This window comes from Mobula hypostoma, chromosome 21 (genome assembly GCF_963921235.1).
Source record: "Mobula hypostoma chromosome 21, sMobHyp1.1, whole genome shotgun sequence".
In the NCBI taxonomy this organism is placed as follows: domain Eukaryota; kingdom Metazoa; phylum Chordata; class Chondrichthyes; order Myliobatiformes; family Myliobatidae; genus Mobula; species Mobula hypostoma.
Window position 1 is genome coordinate 18,533,057 of NC_086117.1, and position 22,979 is coordinate 18,556,035.

General features: G+C 42.9%; 1 protein-coding gene across 1 annotated transcript in view; it reads right to left on the minus strand.

Moving 5' to 3' along the window:
• Positions 1-22,979, minus strand: part of ass1 (argininosuccinate synthase 1) — a 185,751-nt gene that overhangs the window by 20,808 nt on the left and 141,964 nt on the right. Inside the window, exon 12 of the mRNA XM_063073558.1 lies at positions 10,872-11,003. Coding sequence (XP_062929628.1) covers positions 10,872-11,003 — 132 coding nt within the window. The remainder of the gene's footprint in view (positions 1-10,871; positions 11,004-22,979) is intronic.

Genomic DNA, 22,979 nt, shown 5'->3' on the forward strand with positions numbered 1-22,979 from the left:
CAGGTGGGGCTCGTCAGCCTTGGATGGCAGCCCGCTTAGGAGAAAGAAAAATCTGATTTTAAACCTCCGCTGTCTTGTGGCCATACCCACCCATGGGAAAGGCTTTGGGAGAAAATCCTGAGGAAGAAATCCAGAGCCGGGGTCCCTAAGGCAGTTTGATGTCATTCACAACTTCACTCCGGCAACCTCTGCGACAGCACTGGTGCCAAGCTGTATTGGTGCTTGTCCTTCCCTTGGACTACATCAGTGACGTGGAGAGGGGGAGCCCACTGCATGGGCAACAGCCGGTTCTTCAAATCTTCCCACCCAGGCTTGTGCCCTGGAGAGAACACAGTCCACCAGAGGCACAAACCCATGATCCCCTGGGATCGACGACTGCCTACTGTACTTGTACAAATGCCTTTTAAACATTGGAATTGTTTCTGCCTCCATCACCTTTTCTGGCAGCTCATTCCAGATGTTCACCATCCTCTGTGCCTCAGACCTCCTTTCAATTTCTCCCCTCCTGTCAAACCTGCACCCTCTAGTTTTAGACTCACTGCATTGGAAGAAAAGATTTGGACTATGCAAACAATCTATGCCCCTCATCATTTTATAAATTTCTTTAAGGTCACCTCTCAGACTCCTCAATTCCAGTGAGAATATACCCAGCCTTTCATCATAGTTACAGCTCTCTGTTCCAGCAATCACCCTTTGGATGTGGAGAGGGTGTTTCCTACGGTGGGGGTATCCAGAACTAGAGGGCACAGCCTCAAAATTGAGAGGCGACCCTTTAGAACAGAGGTAAGGAGGAATTTTTTAGCCAGAGAGTAGTAAATCTGTGGAATGCTCTGCCACAGACTGTGGTGGAGGCCAAGTCTATGGGTATATTTAAGGCAGAAGTTGACCATTTCCTGATCAGTCAGAGCATCAAAGATATGGTGAGGAGGCAGGTGTGTCGAGCTGAGTGGGATCACGGTTCAGCCATGATGGAATGGCGGACTAGATTCAATGGGCTGAATGGCCTAATTCTGCTCCTTTATTTTATGGTCTTATGGTCTAAATTCTGTCTGCACCCTCTCACTATCCTTCCCGTCATGTAACAGCCAGTACCGTCAGCAGTACTCAGAGTGCCGACTGATGCAGAAGATGGAACAATTTACATGTTTGGCTCATGAACTAACATGACCTGTTCTGGTTTACACCGAATGACTCCACTTACTGCATCCAAGACACAACTTACATTTAACTTAAACAGCAATCTTGACAGTCTTTTGGCAGCTGGTGGTGAGCAACAGAACCGACCACTGCAAAAAAAATAGATCTAACAGCAGTGAAGCAGATGGCAGGAAATATTAAGAAAACCAGGGATTTAGTGTTATGGGCAGGTTCCAGGGTGCCACTCGATGGTGCAAGGAACAGTTATCATGAGGGGAAAGTTTTTAAATTAAAACCAAGTGAAGCTTGTTTCCAGTTGTGGAAAAACAGATGTCGACTGTTGGGAAGATCTGCTTCTACACAAGCCATTGAGCGACACTCACATACAAAAGAAATTCAGCGAAGGAGCGTCTAGACCCATGATCTGTTAGTGTCAGCACCCGTCACCAAGCACATCAGATGCATGGGAAACTCAGAAGGGAAATTATGAACTTCATTAGGGACATTGAATAAACTCCTAGACATGGATGATAGAAAAATGGAGAACTATGTAGGAGCTAAGTGTTAGATTGATTTAGAATAGGCTAAAGGTTTGGCACAATGTCATGAGCTGAAGGGTCTGTACTGGGCTGTGTTCTATGATCCACTCACAAAGTTTCAAATTCTATTTTAAAAAAGGGATTTCATAGAAATGCAGTCATCAGATAAACGTTGCTCAAAATGATAAAGTATCTAAGCCAACATTCATTACTTCACTGGTGTGTTCATTCTATTTCTTACATCTTGCGAATTCTTGGCCAGGTTGACATCGCAGGGATAATTAATGGGCTGTTTTTGTCGCAGAGACTCACTCGATGAGAAACAAACCAAGGCGGCCTTAACTCATTTCACTTAAGACCTTTACTGCGTTCGGATCCGGAGTTTATCATCATGGGTCTGGCGTTATTTAAATTCTAGCCCCAGAGGCAAAATGACAATGTTTCCAGTTCATTGTGCTCGGTACCGAGGGAATTCCACAAAGGAAAGGCCGACTGAAACTGACATCTTACCACTTGAGAACTCTAAGCCTGTTTCACGTTGATTCTGTCACGATGCCAAGTGTTGTTACTGCCTCAACAAGGTATTCTGAAAATTTCAGCTGACATTCATCAAAAACAAAATCATCTGCTATCGTATTCACATGCTTTATAACCCCTTAGTGTAACACAGCAGCTTCTATGAGGAACAGGTCTCTGACAAAGTAGTTTCAGGGATGTAACATTAACCCAGCCACTCCACACACCTGAAAACATCATTCTTGTCAAGTCTGCTGTTGCTAATGAAGAAAAGCAATTAGGTATTTAGTGTTTCTTAGATAATAAAGGTATGTGTGGGGCTGCCACTGGACTAACCTCTCAAATCTTTCAATCACCCACTTAACCTTAGGAATTATTGCCTAACCTTTCCTTTCCAACGGCTTGTCCCTTTTCCAGAACACACAGTGAGTTCAGTGCTATTGAAACCCAAGTAAGTCTAAATCATGGGTTCAGTAGAATCTTATTAAAAACTTGCCATTAAGTTTTGAAGGGACTGAGAAGAGTTAAGAATCCTCTAGCATTAAGCTTTGCTGACAGAATTCAAAATGGGATTTAAAATATTTTGCTCCCTCAAATCTATGACAACATAACAAATTATTTAACTGATTTCCCCATGTTAAACAGACGACAGAAATTGTTTTAGACAAAAAAAAACATTTTGAAATCTCTAAAATCAGAACTTAGCATTTGAAAACTGAGATCTAAAATATCTATGATTGTGAAAAAGCATTACTGATACTCAAACGAGTGAGTATTTAATGTAGATGATGAAAATAATAACACTCTAATGCAAGACAGGCCAGGAGCAGAAACGGTCTCTCCCTGATGCTATATTATACATTATAAACAGTTCTAAAATAAGGTGATTTTCTAAATGATTTCCTGTCTCTCCTCAGCTAGAACGGTGGCTCAGTGACAGCTCTCTGCAGTAGGACAACCACTTCAGTGATTATATAGTGTGGGAGGGAGGATATTTACAGGTGCACAGAATACGTTCCTTTCATCTCCAGTTCCAGGTAATTTCTATCATTGATCTCACCTTCTTCTTCCAAGGTTGGTGCTATTTCTTTGTAACCAACATCTAAACATTAATAAAACAAATCCTATCAATTTCAAGCTCATTAAAAAAAAGACAATAGGATTAAACACCTGGGCCGGACCCTAAGAGGAGGATTTACGGATTTAAGTCTGTTTCAAATGTTCATTTCAACTCGACAAAAGCAAATAATCCTTGGAGAAAGAGGCTAGTTGTAGCAATTAGAGAGATTGTATTTATTTATTTATTTGGAGATACAGTGGAGTAGGCCTTTCCAGCCCTTTGAGCCTTGTTGCCCCAGCAACGCCCGGCAACCCTGATTTAACCCTAACCTAATCATGGGACAACTTACAATGACCAATTAACATACTTGGTATTTTCCTGATAGGCTAACCCTTCTGCCTGTAAAGAAGTTTATATCAACCTACTTGCTTTTCTAAAATCTGATCATCAGAAGCTGTTTTCTTATTTTGGTCATTATTAACTGATTGCCCACCATGCACACATTTGAAGTTTTCCTGCAAACCCAAGCCTTCAGAATGAAAGAAGTTATAGCAAGAAAGGGGGCCCATCCATGAGCACTTGGCACAGTCCAGCCCTTTGCCCCTCGATATCTTGCAAACTTTTTGACCTACTCTAAGATCAATCTAAACCTTCTTTCCGAAACAGCCTTCCACTTTTCTGTCATCCATGTGCCCATCTGAGAGTTTTGTAAATGAAGTTCATAACTTCCCTACTGAGTTTCCCAGGCACTTCACATGTTCGGTGACAGACACCAACATCCAGCAGCAGATCGCGAGTCTAGATCAGGGGTTCCCAACCTTTTTTTTAATGCCATGGGCCCTTACTATTGACCAAAGAGACCATGGATGCCAGATTCGGAAGCCCTGGTCTAAACGCTCCTTCAATGAATTTCATTTGTGTGTGAGTGTCAGTCAACAGCTCGTGTAGAACCAGATCTTCCCGACACTCAAAGTCTGTGTGTTCCAACAATTGGAAACAAGCTTCTGTTGGTTAAATTTTTAAAACTTTCTCCTCATGATAATCGTTCATTGGACCATCGTGTGTGCCCCTGGAACCTGCCCATAGCACATAGTCCCTGATTTTGCTAATATTTCCTGCCTTCATTGCTATAGATTTTTTTTTGCCGTGTTTGGTCCTACTGCTCACTACCAGCTGCAAAAAGAATCTTAAGACTGCTGATTGTGTTAAATAAGTTTCTTGTTTGTTATGTCTCCTCTCTCGCTGTGAAATGGGGACACTTCTTTTCCCCTTATTAGAGGGAGAAAGAGCCTGTGGTGTACTGCAAGTCTGTGTCTTCACTGATGCTTGCTGCACACCTGAGTGCTCGTTGGGGGGGGGGGCTGATAATTTTTGCTGGTGGTGGGGGGGGTCACTGCCTTCCTGCTGCTTATGCATGGGAGGGGGGAGCTGGGGGGGGGGCTTTGGGGTTCTCACGGTTAACTGTCATTCATTCTTTGGGGCACTCCTCTGTTTTCATGGATGCTTGTGAAGAAAAAGAATTTCAGGATGTGTATTGTATACGTTTCTCTGACATTAAACGTACCTATTGAAAATACCCTAAGGTTAGAAATTTTTCAACTGTTGAAGCTAGGTGCTGACGGAAGTTAACCACCATTCTGGAACAACTTATATTAAAAAGATGCAGAGGAGCTGACCGAAGCCCGTGAAGAGTTAAATGTCTGTACTCTTGAATCAAGATACTCCAAGGAATGCAGGGTGTTGAGAGAGATGTTCCCCAAGTGGTTTCAGTGACTAAAGGCCACCACGTATCAACGAGATAACAAACTGGAGACACAGGAGACTGCAGATGTTGTACGCTGGGGCAGCAAGCAACCTGCTGGAGGAACTCAGAGGGCTGAGCAGCATCTCATCTGGCAATTCCAGAGTTTGCTGCCGATATGCCGCCTAACTAACATTCAGTTTGAGAGGACTTGATTACGGATGTGATGCTGAGGCTTTATAAGGCATTGGTCAGACCCAAGTTTTGGGTCTCTTACCTAAGAAAGGATGTGCTGACGTTGGAGAGGGTCCAGAGGAGGTCTATGAGAATGATCCCGGGTGTGAAAGGGTTAACACTTGAGGAACGTTTGATGTCTCTGGGCCTGAACTCGCTGGAGTTTAGCAGAATGGGCATAGGGATGTCATTGAAACCCATCAGATATTTAAGGGCATAGATCAGGGGTTCCCAACCTTTTTTATGCCATGGACCAATACCATTAAGCAAGGAGTCTGTACACCCCAGGGTGGGAACCCTAGGCCTAGATAGTGGACATGGAGAGGACGTTTCCTATAGTGGGGCAAATCTAGGACCAGAGGGTGCAACCACAGAATAGAAGGATGTCCTTTTAGAACAGAGATGAGAGAAATTTCTTTAGACAGAGGGTGGTGAATCTGTGGAATTCATTGCTGCAGACGGCTCTGGAGGCCAAGTCATTGGGTATATTTAAAGCAGAGGTTGATAGGTTCTTGATTAGTCAGGGCATCAAAGATTACGGGGGGAAGGCAGGAGAATGGGGTTGAGGGGGATAGTAAATCAGCCATGATGGAATGGCGGAGCAGACTTGATGGGCCAAATGGCCTCATTCTGCTCCTATATCTTATGATTCGTGACTGTAATTGATTCTTGCCTTGAGGTAAGGAAAGGTTTAAAAAACAAGTTAGGTAATGCATCTATTCTTAATCACCATTCAATGTGTATCTGAATGGAGAGCAAATATGCAGTGACATTTATCAAGGTCCCAACTGGCTCAGCTGTGAATCTCTCCGTGACTGAATAACTTGTCTACATTCACTGCATGGTTCATTCACGACGGGAAGCCACTGGGGTGAGTTACCGCAGGTCTCATAGGAATAGATCCTTCTGACAAATTCAGAAAATGAATGGGAAAAGTCAGGCAGGACTACGTCTGAAATTAAATTAGAAAATGAAGCAAAGCCACTTGAAAAGGAAAGGTGAAAAAGCTCCAAAAGTTAATCTTAAATGTGGTTGTAGACCATCCACCTGAATTGGCTATGTAATATATTTTACTCAATACATTCTTGAAAATCAAGGTCCACAACAGTTGAATCTATAAATGGAATGTGAACTAAAATGAATTTAATATTCTATTTCCATTAGATTCCACGGCAGATAATGGACAAAAGAAAAATGCAGAGCCATGTGGGAAGAAAGTGTTCGATTGATCTTGGAGCGGGTTTAAATGTAGGCCCAACATTGTGGGCCGAAGGGCCTGTAACTGTGTCATAATGTTCCATGTTCTAATGGGTAGGCCTCCTCTCTTACAATAACTTCCTTTCATTTTGAAGGGCTGGGTTTGAGGGAAAACTTCAAAAGTGCACATGGTGGGTAAAGATTAATAATGAGTGCAAAACTACTGGATTGTTTTAAAAACACATCTAGTCCTGAAGGGTTTAAACCTGCCAGCTGATCCACCAATGGTGGGTGATCTTAAATGCCCCCTGAAATAGCCCAGCAGGATGTTCAGTGCAAGGACAGTTAGAGATGAGTAATAAAAGCATTCAGTGGCCCAGATTAAAACAAATAAACTGGATCACGCAGAGACAATCTGACTTTAGGGCAGGGAAATCACATCGGACAGATGCACTAGCATTCTTTGAAGGGGTATCAGTCAAAGTGGGTAGAGGGGGAACCAAACACGAGGAAATCTGCAGATGCTGGAATTTCAAGCAACACTCAAAAAAAATGCTGGTGAACGCAGCAGGCCAGGCAGCATCTATAGGAAGAGGTACAGTCGACGGTTTGGGCCAAGACCCTTCGTCAGGACGAACTGAAGGAAGAGCTAGTAAGAGATTTGAAAGTGGGAGGGGGAGGGGGAGATCCGAAATGATAGGAGAAGACAGGAGGGGGAGGGATGGAGCCAAGAGCTGGACAGGTGATTGGCAAAAGGGATATGAGGCTGGAGAAGGGAGAGGATCATGGGACGGGAGGCCTAGGGAGAAAGAAAGGGGAAGGGGAGCCCAGAGGATGGGAAAAGAGGGAGAGCCACACAGGTTTGGATTTTCAGAAGGTATTCAGCATGCAATTCAGAAGGCTGCTTCGCCAGATAAGAGATCATGGCACTGGGGGTAATATTAAAGAGAGAGGGAGAGAGCAGCAGATAACTTGTGGAAGCAGTAGGTGGATGATAAAGGTGTCATTTTCAAGTTGACTATCTACAACAACTGAAGTGCCTCAAACCAGATTCCCACTTGCACAATGTCATGAACACTGATTTCTGTAACTTTCGGTAATTCTTCCCCTTCCCCTCTTCGTCCATTCCCCACTCTGGCCCCCACTGCTCTACTCCACACCTACCTTCCACCTCCTTGTGGTGCCCCCCTCCTTCCCTTTCTTCTATGGTCCATTCTTTTCTCCTATCAGCTTCTTTCTTCTTCAGCCCATTACCTTTTCCACCTATCACCTCCCAGCTTCTTAGATTTTTAGCTTGATCTACATACCCCACATTGTGTACACGTGCACCATGTGCGGTTTAAATTTTCTCCCAACAAAGCAAAACTTGTGAAGTTTGGAGTTTGTGGCATCAAAAGAAATCTTGAGAGACAACCAATAATTCTATTTATTTCCTCTGTTCTTTTTTAGGGGCAGCCACATCAGTCTCGTCCCTGTTTGCAGGCAATGCCATAGCTGATAAAGTTTAGAAGAGTTCAAAAGCTTGGAGTAAATTTATTATAATTAGTCTGCAAGTACCCTGAAACCTCAACCTTAATAACAGATGTTAGTGTCAGATCTGTAATAACAGATGCGAGGGGGAATTCGTTGAATGCCTACAAGATAGCTTTTTAGAACAGCTTGTGCTTGAGCTTACACAGGAAATGGCTATCTTAGATTGGGTGTTGTGTAATAACCCAGATCTTATTAGGGAGCTTAAGGTAAAGGAACTCTTAGGAGACAGTGATCATAATATGTTTGAATTCATACTGCAATTTGAGAGGGAGAAACATAAGTCATGTGTGTCAGTATCACAATGGAATAAAGGGAATTACAAAGGCATGAGAGAGGAGCTTGCCCTGCTGGATTGGAGGGGGATATTGGTGGGGACAATGGCAGAGCAGAGATGGCTGAGGTTTCTGGGAACAGTTCAAAAGGTGTAGGATAGACATGTCCCAAAGAAGTAGTTGTTTTCAAATGGCAGGGGTAGACAACCATGACTGAAAGGGGAAGTTAAGGACTGAATACAAGCCAAGGAAAGGGCATATAATGTAGCAAAGATGAGTGGGAAGTTGGATGATTGGGAAATGTTTAAAATCAGACAAAAGGTAACTAAAAAAGCTATAAGAAGGAAAAGATGAAATATGAGGGCAAACTAGCCAATAATATAAAGCCAGGTACCAAAAGATTTTTCAGTTATATAAAGAGTAAAAGGAAGGTGTGAGTTGATATTGGACCACTGGAAATGATGCTTATGAGAGAGTAATGGTGGACAAGGAAGTAGTGAACTTAATAAGTTCTTTGCATCTGTCTTCACTGAAGAAGACACTAGCAGTGTGCCAGAGGTCTGTGAGTGTCAGGGAGCAGGAGTGAGTGCCATTGCTATTACAATGGAAAACTTGCTAGGCAAACTCAAAGGTCTCAATGTGGATAGGTCACCTGGACCAGATGGACTACATCCCAGAGTTCTTAAAGAGGTTGCTGAAGAGATAGCAGATGCATTGGTCATGATCTTTCAAGAATCACTTGATCCTGGCATGGTCCTGGAGGACTGGGAAAATTACAAATGTCACTCCACTCTTTAAGATGGGAGGAAGGCAAAAGAAAGGAAGTTATAGGCCAGTCAGCCTAACCTCAGTGGTTGGGAAAGTGTTGGAGTCAATCAGTAAGGATGAGGTTTTGGTGTACTTGGAGACTAATGATAAAATAAGTCAAAGTCAGCATGGTTTCTGACAAGGGAAATCTTGCCTGACAAATCTGTTAAGAGTTCTTCAAAGAAGTAACAAGCAGGGTGTACAAAGGAGAGGCAGTGGCTATCATTGAGAAGACATTTGATAAGGTGCCACACATGAGGCTGCTTAACAAGATAAAATCCCATGGCATTACAGGAAATACTACCATGTATAGAGGAATGGCTGACAGGCAGGAGACAGTGAGTGGGAATAAAGGGGTCTTTTATGACTGGCTGCCAGTGATTAGTGGTGTTTCTTTGGGGTCAGTATTGGGACCGCTGCTTTGCACATTGTTTATCACTGTTTTAGATAATGTATCACTGTTTTAGATAATGGAATTGATGGCTTTGTGGCAAAGTTTGCAGATGATATGAAGATGAGTGAAGGAGTAGGTAGTGCTGAGGAAGCAATGCGATTGCAGAAGGACTTAAGACAAATTAGAAGAATTGGCAAAAAGGTATTAGGTATACAGTATCAGGAAATGTACGATAATGCAGTTTGGTAAAAGGAACAAGAGCGCAGACTGTTATCTAAATTGGGAGAAAATTCAAACATCAGAGGTGCAGAGGGACTTAGGAGTCCTCGTGCAAGACTCCCAGAAGGTTAATTTATAGGTTGAGTTTGTGGTAGTAAAGAAGGCAAATGAAATGTTGGCATTGATTTCAAGGGGAAATAGAATATAAAAACAAGGAGATAATGCTGAGGCTTTATAAGACACTGGTCAGGCCACACTTCCAGTATTGTCAACAGTTTTGGGCCCCATGTCTCAGAACAGATGTGCTGTCATTGGAGAGAGTCTAGAGGAGGTTCACGAGAATGATTCTGGGAATGAAGGGGTTAAGATATGGGGACCGTTTGGCAGCTTTGGGCCTACACTCACTGGAATTTAGAAGAATCTGGGGACATCTCATTGAAACCAACCGAATGTTGAAAGGACTAGGTAGGGTGGATGTGGAGAGGATGTTTCCTACGGCGGGGGTATCCAGAACTAGAGGGCACAGCCTCCAAATTGAGGGGCAACCCTTTAGAACAGAGGTAAGGAGGAATTTTTTTAGCCAGAGAGCAGTGAAACTGCAGAATTCTCTGCCACTGACTGCGGTGGAGGCCAAGACCGTGTGTATATTTAAAGTGAAAATTGACAGTTTCCTGTTTGGTCGGGGCATCAAAGGTTATGGCGAGAAGGTAGGTGTATGGGGTTGAGTGGGATCCAAGATCAGCTACAATGGAATGGTGGAGCAGACTCGATGGGCTGAATGGCCTAATTCTGCTCCTGCGTCCTATGGTCTCTTATTATCAAAATAAGTACATGTCATCAGCCACTACCCTGAGACTGATTATCCTGCAGGCATTCACAGTACAAAAAATAAGTACAATAGAACCAGTGGAAAACTACACAAAATGACTAACAAGCAACCAATGCGCAAAAGAAGACAACCTGCACAAATACAAAAAAAAACAAACAAATAAAGAAATAACACTAAAAACACAAGTTGAAGAGTCCTTGAAATGAGTCGATAGGTTGTGGATTCAGTTCAGAGTTGAGGTGGGTGAAGTTATCTATTCTGGTTCAGGAGCCTGATGGTTGAAAGGTAATAACAACTCAAGAGTCACTTTGCATTTTGGACAGCCAGAATGGATAGTTTGAATAGCATTCCAACTTTCATAAACCATAGTCTGCTACTTTTTTCCCTGCTTACCATTGTACAGCTGCTCTGAAAACTTCACTGCCAAATCCCGTTTGATTTTCCTCACTTCCTTGTCCATGGTGAAGGCCTCGATGTCCGTGTGAGCGTGGTACAGAATTGTCCCACCTGGGGTCTCGTAGATACCTAACCATTTACCGAGAGAAGAAAGAGAAAAAAAACACAAAAAATTATTGTTGACTGACAAAAATAATCACTTTTCTGACAGAAATAGAGTTGGACACCATTCAGTCCCAGCTTGCTCTAAAAGGCATCTGTCATTATCTGCTCACTGGGACTCACGCAGTCCACTTCACACCTTGCAGTGAAAATTTCCAGATTCCTTGTTCTATCTGCACTCATTCTGACTAAATGACAGGGTTTAAGCACTGATTCCCCTCAATGTATGCCCAGTGGCCTCCCTGAAAGCCTGTAATTAAACAACTGCCAGTGAACAGAGAGAAACTCAGCTGTGAAAATTAAGCTGTCACCAAGTGCTCAGAGCTGGATCTCGTCTTCATCCGTTCAAAGGGAAAGCATTTGGAAAAATCTGATTAGGTTTGTAAAATACAGCTCTGAGCCGCTTTCCCAGCTTTTGCGCTTGGCGGTGGATAAGGAGAGAAATATTGTTAAAAGGAAAGCAAAAACAGGCAGATTTATCTTTTGGTATGGCAAGTTGTGACAATTATTTAACCACCTTAATTCTCAAGTATGATTAAATATTTTTCAGCTGTAAAAGTGCATATTTCCTTCAGCAACACAGCTGCAGACAATTTCCATTTTTATACATTTAACATGAAAGTTAGTACAGGTTTCCAAAATCAACATGTTAACCTGTGGAAGATGTCTTTGGTATTTTATACCTCCTTCTACATTTACACTGAAGCTACATTCTCTCTTTGGATTTTATGTTTTCCGATTAACAGGCTGATATTCCACATACTTCAATTAAATGCAGACAGTAATACACATTCAGTTCCTTGTGCCTGCCTCAGTCACTCACTAAGATTATGGCTGAACTGTATCTCTGCTACGTTTCCGAAACAACCCCATCAGTCTGACTTCCCTTAACATCCAAAGACCTATCCATCTCTGCCAAAGATATACTGAATGGATTAGCTGCTGCAGCCCTCTGAGTTTACGAGGTTCACTGCTCTCTGAGTAAAGAAATTTATTTTCATCTCCAATCCAAATTTCTTACTTTGACACTGTGATCTCGGGGTCTAAACATACCAGCCAAGGGAAAAATCCCGGCATCAACCCTGTCAAGATCCAAGAGAACTTCAGATAATTTAATCTGATCTTGTATTGATCTAAATTTGTGAGAATATAGGCTCAGTCTGATCAATACTTGAGGGGATATCCCAGGAATCACTCTGGGGAATGGTTTGTCACATTCCCTCTATATAGGTCAGAAGACCAGACTTGCATATAATCAAAGTCAAGGTTAATTTATTATCAACGTACATGCAGGTTACCACACACTAGCTTGAGATTCACTTTATTACAGGCATTTACAAGAAAATAAAGAATTTATGGAAAATGATACATAATCAAAGACTGAGAAATAACCGAAGTGAAAAAGAAGATAAATTGCACAAATATAAAAAATAAACAATACTGAGAACAAGTTGCAATCTCATCAGAATTCTATATAAATTCAGAAGGCTCAGATTCATTTTATTTTACTTATCACATATACAGCCCAAAAGAAACTCTGCTTTTGCCAAAGTTGACTGCACTTTCTTCAGCTACCTCATCCCTGCCCATTCACCCAGGTATTCCCCAGAAACCCCTCCCCATCCTCAGGACTCCCTGTGGTATCCCTCCAGTTACAAGATTCAACCTGAGATGACACATTAATCCCCACTCATTGTTTCTGTTAATGGATTATACCTAGTAAATTATCCCCAATCCCAAATGTTCTAAATCCGTTTAATAATCTCTTGTTGGCATTTCCTTGCACACTTTCCTGATAGGCCCAAATGCACCACACACCCCACTACATCCCAATTGCCTAGTCACTCAGTTTACAACAAAAAACTCAAATAGATATGCCAAACCTGATCTTATTTTCATAAATCCCTGACCTACCCTAAAATAAAGTGTTCTGTTGTCATGTCCTTAATGATGTTCTAATGTCTTCCTTGATTTGCACAAGTTAATGGGTCTACAGTTCCATGTCTTCTCCCACCCTGCTTTCTTAAATAGATTAGATTATGAGGACACTCAGTCCTCGTTTATTGTCATTTAGAAATGCATGCATGCATTAAGAAATGATACAATGTTCCTCCAGAGTGATATCACAAAAAAAACAGGACAAACCAAAGACTAACACTGACAAGACCACATAACTATAACATATAGTTATAGCCGTGCAAAGCAATACCATAATTTGATAAAGAACAGACCATGGGAACGGATAAAAAAAAATCTCAAAGTTCCGATCGACTCCCGATAGTCCCCGATAGCAGGCGGCAGGAGGAAGAAACTCTCTCTGCCATAAACCTCCAGGCACCGACAACTGTTGATGCATTGGAAGCACCTGACCCCAGCCGACTCTGAGTCCGTCCGAAAACCTTGAGCCTCCGACCAGCCCTTTGACACTGAGCACCGAGCACCATCTCTGCCGAGCGCTTCGACCCTGTCCCGGCCTCCGAGCAACAAGCAAAGCCGAGGATTCGGAGCCTTCCCCTCCGGAGATTCAGGATCACACAGTAACAGCGGCAGCGAGAAAGGCATCTCAGAAGTTTCTCCAGATGTTCCTCCGTTCTCTCACATCTGTCTCCATCAAATCAGGATTGTGCACGGCACCCTACTTGACAGATTACAGATATCATTCACTGGAGTGGCTGTGCAAGCGCAAATAGTGTGGTTACATTTGCGATACCATCCCAGAACCTGTGGAATTGTAGATGGTGACAGTCATCCATTATCACTGCTGTATCTGCATCTCTTCAAAACCTTGAGATGGATGACAGACATCCACAGAATCTGTGAATTACTGGCCAAATTTCATTACTCCAGTATTTCTTCCCCCACCCAAATGGTTGTTGTGACACTAGTGTGGTAGTGTAGTAGTTAGTGCTTGTCACTCTCACTTTCGACTTCCACCACTGGCCAGCAGTCTTGCAAGAAGGAGAGCTGAATGTGTAAGTCTCTCCCTGCCAGTACGTAGCCTCTCCAACAGCAAGCCTCATGGAGTGCCTCCTCCTCACTGGCGACACACGGAAACTGAACTCCTTTTGGACTCAGGCTGAACTACAGAGGACGAGGAGGAGGTCTGGCCCCTGCACACGTAGCACGCAGGCCCACCGGTGAGTGGACACGCCCTGGTGCTTGTGAACCAGGTCCCCAGCTGTGAGCAAGTAGCCCCACTGCTTTGTGGGCAGCCTCGGGAGAGACAAAGGCTACAGGAGTAAACGCAGACAGCAAATCCGGAGTGGAGCCCCTAAGGGGGTTGGACGTCACTGAACATCCTTCTGGCAGCTCCTGCAGCCGAGCTGGTGCCAAATGTTTTGCTTTGCCTTCCTTTGGACTAGACCGGTGAGGCTGAGAGGGATCTTGACAACTGGGTATCTCAGGATCTCCATACCTTCCACCCAGAATTGTAATCCATTCTCCCTCGAGACTGACGGATGTCATCATCACCTTCCCACACCCCCATACTAATGTCTTTCAGCACCATATTCACTGTAGACCACTTCTTTTGGAGTGTGCTTCATGTGTTCTTCCATAAAGCCAAATACAAGATTATTAATTTGCCTGTAATTTCCCTATTCCGAGTAGAATTTTCACAGGCCCAGTCTGTGAAAGACTATGCTACCTGTTGCTATTCTTCTCCATTTTACGATTGAAGCTTTAAACACAGTCTGTTTTTATATTTCTCTTCCCTTATTAATATCTCGGTCAGCAAGTTCTGAACATCTCCCAAACCTCAGGGTGAATGCAACATTATTACATGCCTGATCCTTTGATCTAATGCAACCAACATCAAACAGTAAAAAGAGAAAAAAAAAAACCCAAAATGTTGGAAATACTCAACAGTCAGGCAGCATCTGTGAAAACAAGTTTGATTTCTAAATTATCTCGGTATTAACGAAAAGTTATAGACAGGAAACATTAATTCTGTTTCTTTTACCCAAGACATTGCCCATCCTCTCATATATTTCAGCATTGTGTGTTTTTACTTTTAGCCGAGAAGCTCTTTTCTCTGCTGTTATTTTTGTGCCTTTGCGGGATATTTCATGGAATCATAGAGCCGTACAGCACAGAACAAGCCATCCGGCCTATCAGACCCATGCTGACCATTCCATCCATCTACACTATTCTCATTTGCTCGTATTAATTCTCCTCCTTCTTTTGTCTCGCCTATTCAAGTGCTTAAACGCCTCTTTTAATAGGTCATCTTCACTCCTATAGTCAAACTCTTTCCAACTCCCACCATTTACAAAACTCTTCCTTTGCCAACGATAACTGCACATTCTCGTATCTGCCCAAACGCTCCAGGTAAACTGAGAGACTGTATCTGGTTCCACCCCTTCATCTGACAGAGCATTCCAACTATCAGTCACTTTCTGTGCAGAAGATCTTTCCCTCTCATCTCCTTTAAAAGTTCCTTCCTACCACCTTAAACACATATGCAAAAGTATAAGAGACTTAGGGTAGGTAGATTCTTTTCCCCAAGGTAGGGGTATCAGAACCATACCCCTACCTTGGGGAAAAGAATCTACCTACCCTAAGTCTCTTATACTTTTGCATACCTCTAACACAGGGGTTCCCAACCTGGGGTTCGTGGACCCCTCAGTTAATGGTAGGGATCCATGGCATAAAAAGGGTTGGGAACCCCCTGCTCTAACGGGACACCCGTCAGCTTCCTTTGCTCCAGGAAAAGCAAGCCCAGTCTATTCAATCACTTCTCAGAACTTAAAAGTCCTCAAATCTGGACAACTTCCTGGCCGATCATAAATCAGGTGTTAAAGACTTAAATGTTAGTCACTGCCTGTTTTTTTGTTCTATCTTAATGTAGCATCCCAATCTACTATTGCCAGCTCACACTTTATGTTTACATACAAACAACAGGAATTCTGCAGATGCTGGAAATTCAAGCAACATACATCAAAGTTGCTGGTGAACGCAGCAGGCCAAGCAGCATCTATAGGAAGAGGTGCAGTCGACGTTCCAGGCCGAGACCCTTCGTCAGGACTAACTGAAGGAAGAGTGAGTAAGGGATTTGAAAGTTGGAGGGGGAGGGGGAGATCCAAAATGATAGAAGACAGGAAGGGGAGGGATAGAGCTGAGAGCTGGACAGGTGATAGGCAAAAGGGGATACGAGAGGATCATGGGACAGGAGGTCCAGGAAGAAAGACGGGGGGGGGGGGGTGTGACCCAGAGGATGGGCAAGAGGTATATTCAGAGGGACAGAGGGAGAAAAAGGAGAGTGAGAGAAAGAATGTGTGCATAAAAATGAGTAACAGATGGGGTACGAGGGGGAGGTGGGGCCTTAGCGGAAGTTAGAGAAGTCGATGTTCATGCCATCAGGTTGGAGGCTACCCAGACGGAATATAAGGTGTTGTTCCTCCAACCTGAGTGTGGCTTCATCTTTACAGTAGAGGAGGCCGTGGATAGACATGTCAGAATGGAAATGGGATGTGGAATTAAAATGTGTGGCCACTGGGAGATCCTGCTTTCTCTGGCGGACAGAGCGTAGATGTTCAGCAAAGCGGTCTCCCAGTCTGCGTCGGGTCTCACCAATATAGAAAAGGCCACATCGGGAGCACCGGACGCAGTACATCAGCCCAGCCGACTCACAGGTGAAGTGATGCCTCACCTGGAAGGACTGTTTGCTCCCGATGTGGCCTTTTATATATTGGTGAGACCCGACGCAGATTGGGAGACCGCTTTGCTGAACATCTACGCTCTGTCCGCCAGAGAAAGCAGGATCTCCCAGTGGCCACACATTTTAATTCCACATCCCATTCCCATTCTGACATGTCTATCCACGGCCTCCTCTACTGTAAAGATGAAGCCACACTCAGGTTGGAGGAACAACACCTTATATTCCGTCTGGGTAGCCTCCAACCTGATGGCATGAACATCGACTTCTCTAACTTCCGCTAAGGCCCCACCTCCCCCTCGTACCCCATCTGTTACTCATTTTTATGCACACATTCTTTCTCTCACTCTCCTTTTTCTCCCTCTGTCCCTCTGAATATACCTCTTGCCCATCCTCTGGGTCACACCCCCCCCCTTGTCTTTCTTCCCGGACCTCCTGTCCCATGATCCTCTCGTATCCACTTTTGCCTATCACCTGTCCAGCTCTCGGCTCTATCCCTCCCCCTCCTGTCTTCTCCTATCATTTTGGATCTCCCCCTCCCCCTCCAACTTTCAAATCCCTTCAAGCAACACACATAAAAGTTGCTGGTGAACGCAGCAGGCCAGGCAGCATCTATAGGAAGAGGCGCAGTCGATGTTTCAGGCCGAGACCCTTCGTCAGGACCTTACTCACTCTTCCTTCAGTTAGTCCTGACGAAGGGTCTCGGCCCGAAACGTCGACTGTACCTCTTCCTACAGATGCTGCTTGGCCTGCTGCGTTCACCAGCAACTTTGATGTATGTTGTTATGTTTACATAGTTTGTTTGGCTTGGGGTCAAGACACTCCTTTCAACATTAAAAAAAATCAATTTCAATTTTAATATGAAATTGTATTTTATGATGACTGACCTATAGAGTGCTAGACTTTTAATAACCCTTTGCCATAGCACAATGTTAGGTTTAAAGCAGCTGTTCCCAACACTTTGATCTCAGAATCAGGTTTAATATCACTGGTCTATGTCATTAAATTTGTTGTTATGCGACAGCAGTACATTGCAATACATAATAATAAAAACTGTAAATTACAGTAAAAAAATATATGAAATAAGTAGCGCAAAAAAAGAAAAAAATAGTGAGGTAGTGTTCATGGGTTCAATGTCAATTCAGAGATCCGATGGCCGAGGGGAAGAAGCTGTTCCCGAATCATTGAGTGTGTGGCTTCAGGCTCCTGTACCTCCTCCCTGATTGTAACAATGAGAAGAGGACATGTCCTGGGTGATGGGTGTCCTGAATGATGGATGCCACCCTTTTGAGGCATCGCTCCTTGGAGATGCCCTGGATGTCCGGGAGGCTAGTGCCCATGATGGAGCTGAGTGAGTTTACAACTCCCTGCAGCTTATTTTGATCCTGTGCAGTGCACCCCCCACCCCGGTATCAGACAGGGTTGCAGCCAGTTAGAATGCTAGAAAACTCTTGGCTATACTCCATGAATATGGCTACCATAGTATTACCGTAATTTGGTTTGTCTGAGACCAAAATATAGAAGTCCCTCATGATTACGCTAAACACATGTTAGTTGTAAAATTATTTTCTGATTTTGCTATGTCCTACGTTGCCACTAATGTCTTCTGCCCTCTGTTTTAAGCTCCGCCCAAATAAATCCTACTTTTCTGAGCTAAGCTTCTTTCTCTCTCCCCCCCCCCCTTCACCATTTTGCATTTTAGTGAAGTTAGAGAACTGAAATAGTTAATTCCCGACCCTGGTTACTGTGACAATGTCTGCTCAATGTATACTAAGTGGCGGCCAATTATTCTTAGTTGTGGCAATATGCTGCCTAACTTGTTTGGACTATCACAATCAAGCAGATAAAGGGCCTTAATATTTTTCATTTTACCTTTCGTACTTATTTTTCTTGGAGGTACTCTTACATTCACGTGCCCTGCTTCTTCCTGATACCTGATTTCCATTATCAATTTGCTACCTTACTCACCTTTTCCCCTTGACTTTCTAGCCCTTTTTCAGCACCCTACCTCCTAATACTTGGTTTCAAGGGTTGCTAGTGTAGTGCATTTAATACTTCAGTAATATTGTAAACATATTGTTTGATTTGGCAACTGTGTTTGTTTACATAATTCAGTACAGGTTATATGCAAAAAGTATGTGAATGGCATATGTTATTATGCCACCGTGTCACATGTGAGCGTCTCACTAAAAGATAGGTTTCCTAGCTTCCGTGCTTTTCTTTCAATTCAGTTCTGGAGTTACAAAACATAACAGTGGCAATGAGTAAGTTTTAAAACAAATCTGAGGCAACTACCCACCTGTTAAGATACAGCATGTTTTTCTTTGCAAGGAGAGAGAGAGAGACGATAGAGTTTTTAAAAAAGCGCAGCATGTGGTTCTTTAAAAGGAGAGAGAGAGAGAGAAAGAGTTCACGTTAAAAAAAAGAAAGACAGAAAAAGGTCAAAGTTAATAAGCAACAAGTTTGGCCACAGGTTCGTAATACATTTTTAAAAAGCAGAAAAACTGGCTATATCTGAAAGATAGACACATTTGAGTGCACAATAGATAACTGGATTAGGTATACTGAATGAATTGAGCAGTATTTTAAAGCAAATGGAATAGCCAATAAGAAGTGAGTGCCAGTGTTACTGAGTTCAACAGGTAGAAAAGCATATAGTTTGTTAAAAGTTTAACTGCTCCAACCAAAACAGCCAAAATGAGCTTCACTGATATCATGAACATAATGTGGGAATATTTAGAACGAAAACAATTGTTGGCTGCAGAATGCTTTAGGTTTCATAATCAGAATCAAAAGAAAGGAGAGTCCATTTCAGCTTATGTAGCTGAATCGAAGAAATTGTCTGAGCATTGTCAGTTCAGTGATGGGCTTAATGATGCACTGAGAGATCAGTTAGTTTATGCAATCTTACAAGAAAGCATTCAAAAATGGCTCCTAACTGAAGCACAAGTCACATTTAAAAGAGCAGCTGAAGTCGCTGTATCAATGGAAACAGCATCCAGAGGCAGAAGTGAATTGCAGCCAGGAGTGAAAGTGAATGTGAACAAAATTGCAACATCTAAACAGAAACTTTCCTGGCTGAATAAATTTTGTTACCACTATGGCAGGGGCTCACATACGCCATACCAATGTGAATTTAAAGGTGAAACGTGCAGAAAATGCAACAAAGTAGGACACATACAAACAGCAGGTCAGGCAGACAAAATAAATGCACTGCACAGGGAAAAGAAAAAGTACATGAACTTGAATGGCATTTCAAAGATACTGAACTGAAGCCTGCAGATATCCAACTAAGAACTTACAGTGTACTGGAGAAAAGATAATTTCTGAGGGAATGACATTTCTAACAGTGAAATACAACAGCCACAAGCCACATTGGGCTTGTATGTGGTTAAAAAAAACAGGAGTGCCATCATTGTGAGGTCATGATTACAAGATTACAGAAGTATGCTCAGAAAATTCAAGCAGTGGTGGATGCCCCAAGGCCAAAGGACATGCTTGGATTGTCCTATTTACCCTTGGAAAAGCAAATAACTGAAAATTTACTGAAGATGACACTCCTCCTGTTGTATTCTCCTTAGTGCAAATCAACGTCTCCCTATTACGGCAGCGATGATCCAAAATGAAACCAGAAAAGACGCCATACTGTCTCAGGTCTATATGTCAACCCAGAATAGCTGGAATGTGCAGCAGAAGTTCCAGTTCCCCCATTTTTACCATCGCTGGGATAAACCTGCCTTTGCCAGATGTTGTTTTATGTGGAGAGTTGATGTACCATCCAAGCTGAGAGTTAAAGAGTTGGGGGAGCTACATGCCGGCCATCTAGAACATCCCAGAAATTAACTGGGATGGATCAGCAGATCGAGCAGCTTGCCATGCACTGTTCAGAATGCCAACACGTCCAGAAGACGCCAAGAGCAGCACAATTCACAACCAACAACTCACCAGCCACGCAGTTCCTGGGGTGGCCCTTGCACTCACGTTTGGATCTCTTTAAACCCAACCTCAGAAGGATGACGCAGGACATACAGATGAGACAAACTGACAGCTCCTCAAACAACTAGGTTCGATGTTTCACTCCTGGCAAGCAGTTCTGGCGAAAAACTACAGAGCTGATCAAAAGTGGGAAGACTATGTAGAGAACAGCACCACTCTCCTACACAGTGGAGATTGCATCCGATGTCATCTGAAGATGACACAACAATCAGTCGAGGGGAGCAGAGTCGATTGTTAGAGAAGAAAGGTGCCCAGAGCTGTCAGAATCATCTCCTGCAGTCCCAGAGTCAACTCCTACAACCACCACTTGGAAGGTCCCAGAACCTCAGATTGTTTCACAGTCACAAGTCTCACCTATCAAGCAGAGTGACCCACTCCCGTCGTTAGGAAATATGTTATCCAACAAGTGTAAGAACCTTTCCACAGTGATTAAATCTTCAGGCCTGAATGAAGATTCATTATGCTGTGGATGTCAATATGGTAGTTGTATGATATAGTATACAGTATTAAGACTAGAGCACAATAAGTTACATATTTGAGTTGAGGTGCACTCTATGGTGAGTTCGTTTATAGCTAAGTAGGGAGGAGTGTAGTGTATTTCATATTTCACTAATATTTGAATAATAATGTAAATATATTGTTTGATTAAGCATTCTTGTTTGCTTACATAACCATTACGGGTTATGTGTAAGAAGTACATAAATGGCATACATCATTATGTCACCACATCATATGCAAATGACTCACTAACAGAAGAACAAAGTATACACATTTCCCAGCTCCCATGCTTTCCTTTCAATTAGTTTCTGGAGTTACAAGACATAAAAGCTAGTTGTTCAATGTAAATGAACACAAGTGAAGTCATTCAAATGGAAGAACTTTGTTCTCCCACTACTGGAGCCTGTTCCCAATTAACTAAAATTATTTCTCCCACACTAGTCTTTGAACCAAACGTTCAGCCCTCTGACTCCTGCTGAAGGGTCTCGGCCCGAAACGTCGACTGTACTCTTTTCCATAGATGCTGCCTGGCCTGCTGAGTTCCTCCAGCATTTTGTGTGCATTGTATTAATTTAACTCTCTGATCTTATTGGTCCAGTGGAAGTAGAGTTATAGAGCACCACAGCACAAAAACTGGCTTTTTGGGCCACCTAGTCCAAGGCAACCTGGTCTTCAGCCTCATCCCATCTACCTACATCCAGTACTGTACTTCCGCTGGCAGCCTGTCCCATGCACTGGAAGAGTTCCCCCTCAAATTCCCTTTAAATGTTTCACCTTTCACCCTGCCCTTATGACCCAACGTGAAGGGAAGTGTGTGCAACCCCCACTCTGGTCCATTACTGTCCTAATAATGTCGCAACTTTGCGAAATGCGAGCTTCAGAAGCTCGTTGCAGATCGCAATACACAATGCATCACTGTGATGCAATGATTTTGAACCGCATCCACAAACTAAACCTGCCCTTTCAATTTTAATTTATTTAATGATTAATTAAGCTACCTATCTATGCTCGTTAGTTATAATTTTGACTAGACTCAAATCAAGTGTCAAAATGCCATTTTTAGTTAAAATGTTTAAAATTTCAGAGTAAAATCCTTAAAACTGGAACCAAATTAACTCAAAACATCATCAGATTAAGCCACTGAGCTATAAACAAACAAGGTGTATTTTTATCCTGTAATCTTTACCTTTGACTCATTAAGCTTCTGATTGATCAAAGTCATTACGTTAAAGCACTGGATGTTTTATGTTCTCAAAATCAGCAGAGGAATAGATTAAAGACATTCAAAGAGATCAACAGATAGTTAAAGAGGTACTTCACAGTTCTCAAAAACAGATCAGAAAATAAAACTTTGTGGGAAATGTAATCCATTTGTGCCTAACCAACAAATTAAGGGAGTTGGTTATCTTCCAAAAATCAAAATTTCTGGGAAAGTTCAAGCGGATTAAAAGCACGAAATATACTAGCACGCCTGAGGAAGGGAGGGTGAGTGACCTGGAATTGTGAACCAGTTACCTTATCATCAATTGTGAGGAAAACGTTGGAATTCACTACAAGGAAAAGCATAACACGAGTGGTGAATGACAACAGACACAAAGTGCTGGAGGAACACAGCAGGCCAGGCACCATCAATGGAAAAGAGAGAGTCCGCGCCAAAGGGTTTCGGCCCGAAACATCGTCTGTACTCTTTTCCATAAATGCTACCTGGCCTGCCGAGTTTCTCCAGCATTTTGTGTGTGTTGCTCGGATTTCCAGCAGCTGTCGATTTTCTCTTGTTTGTGGTGAAGAACAAT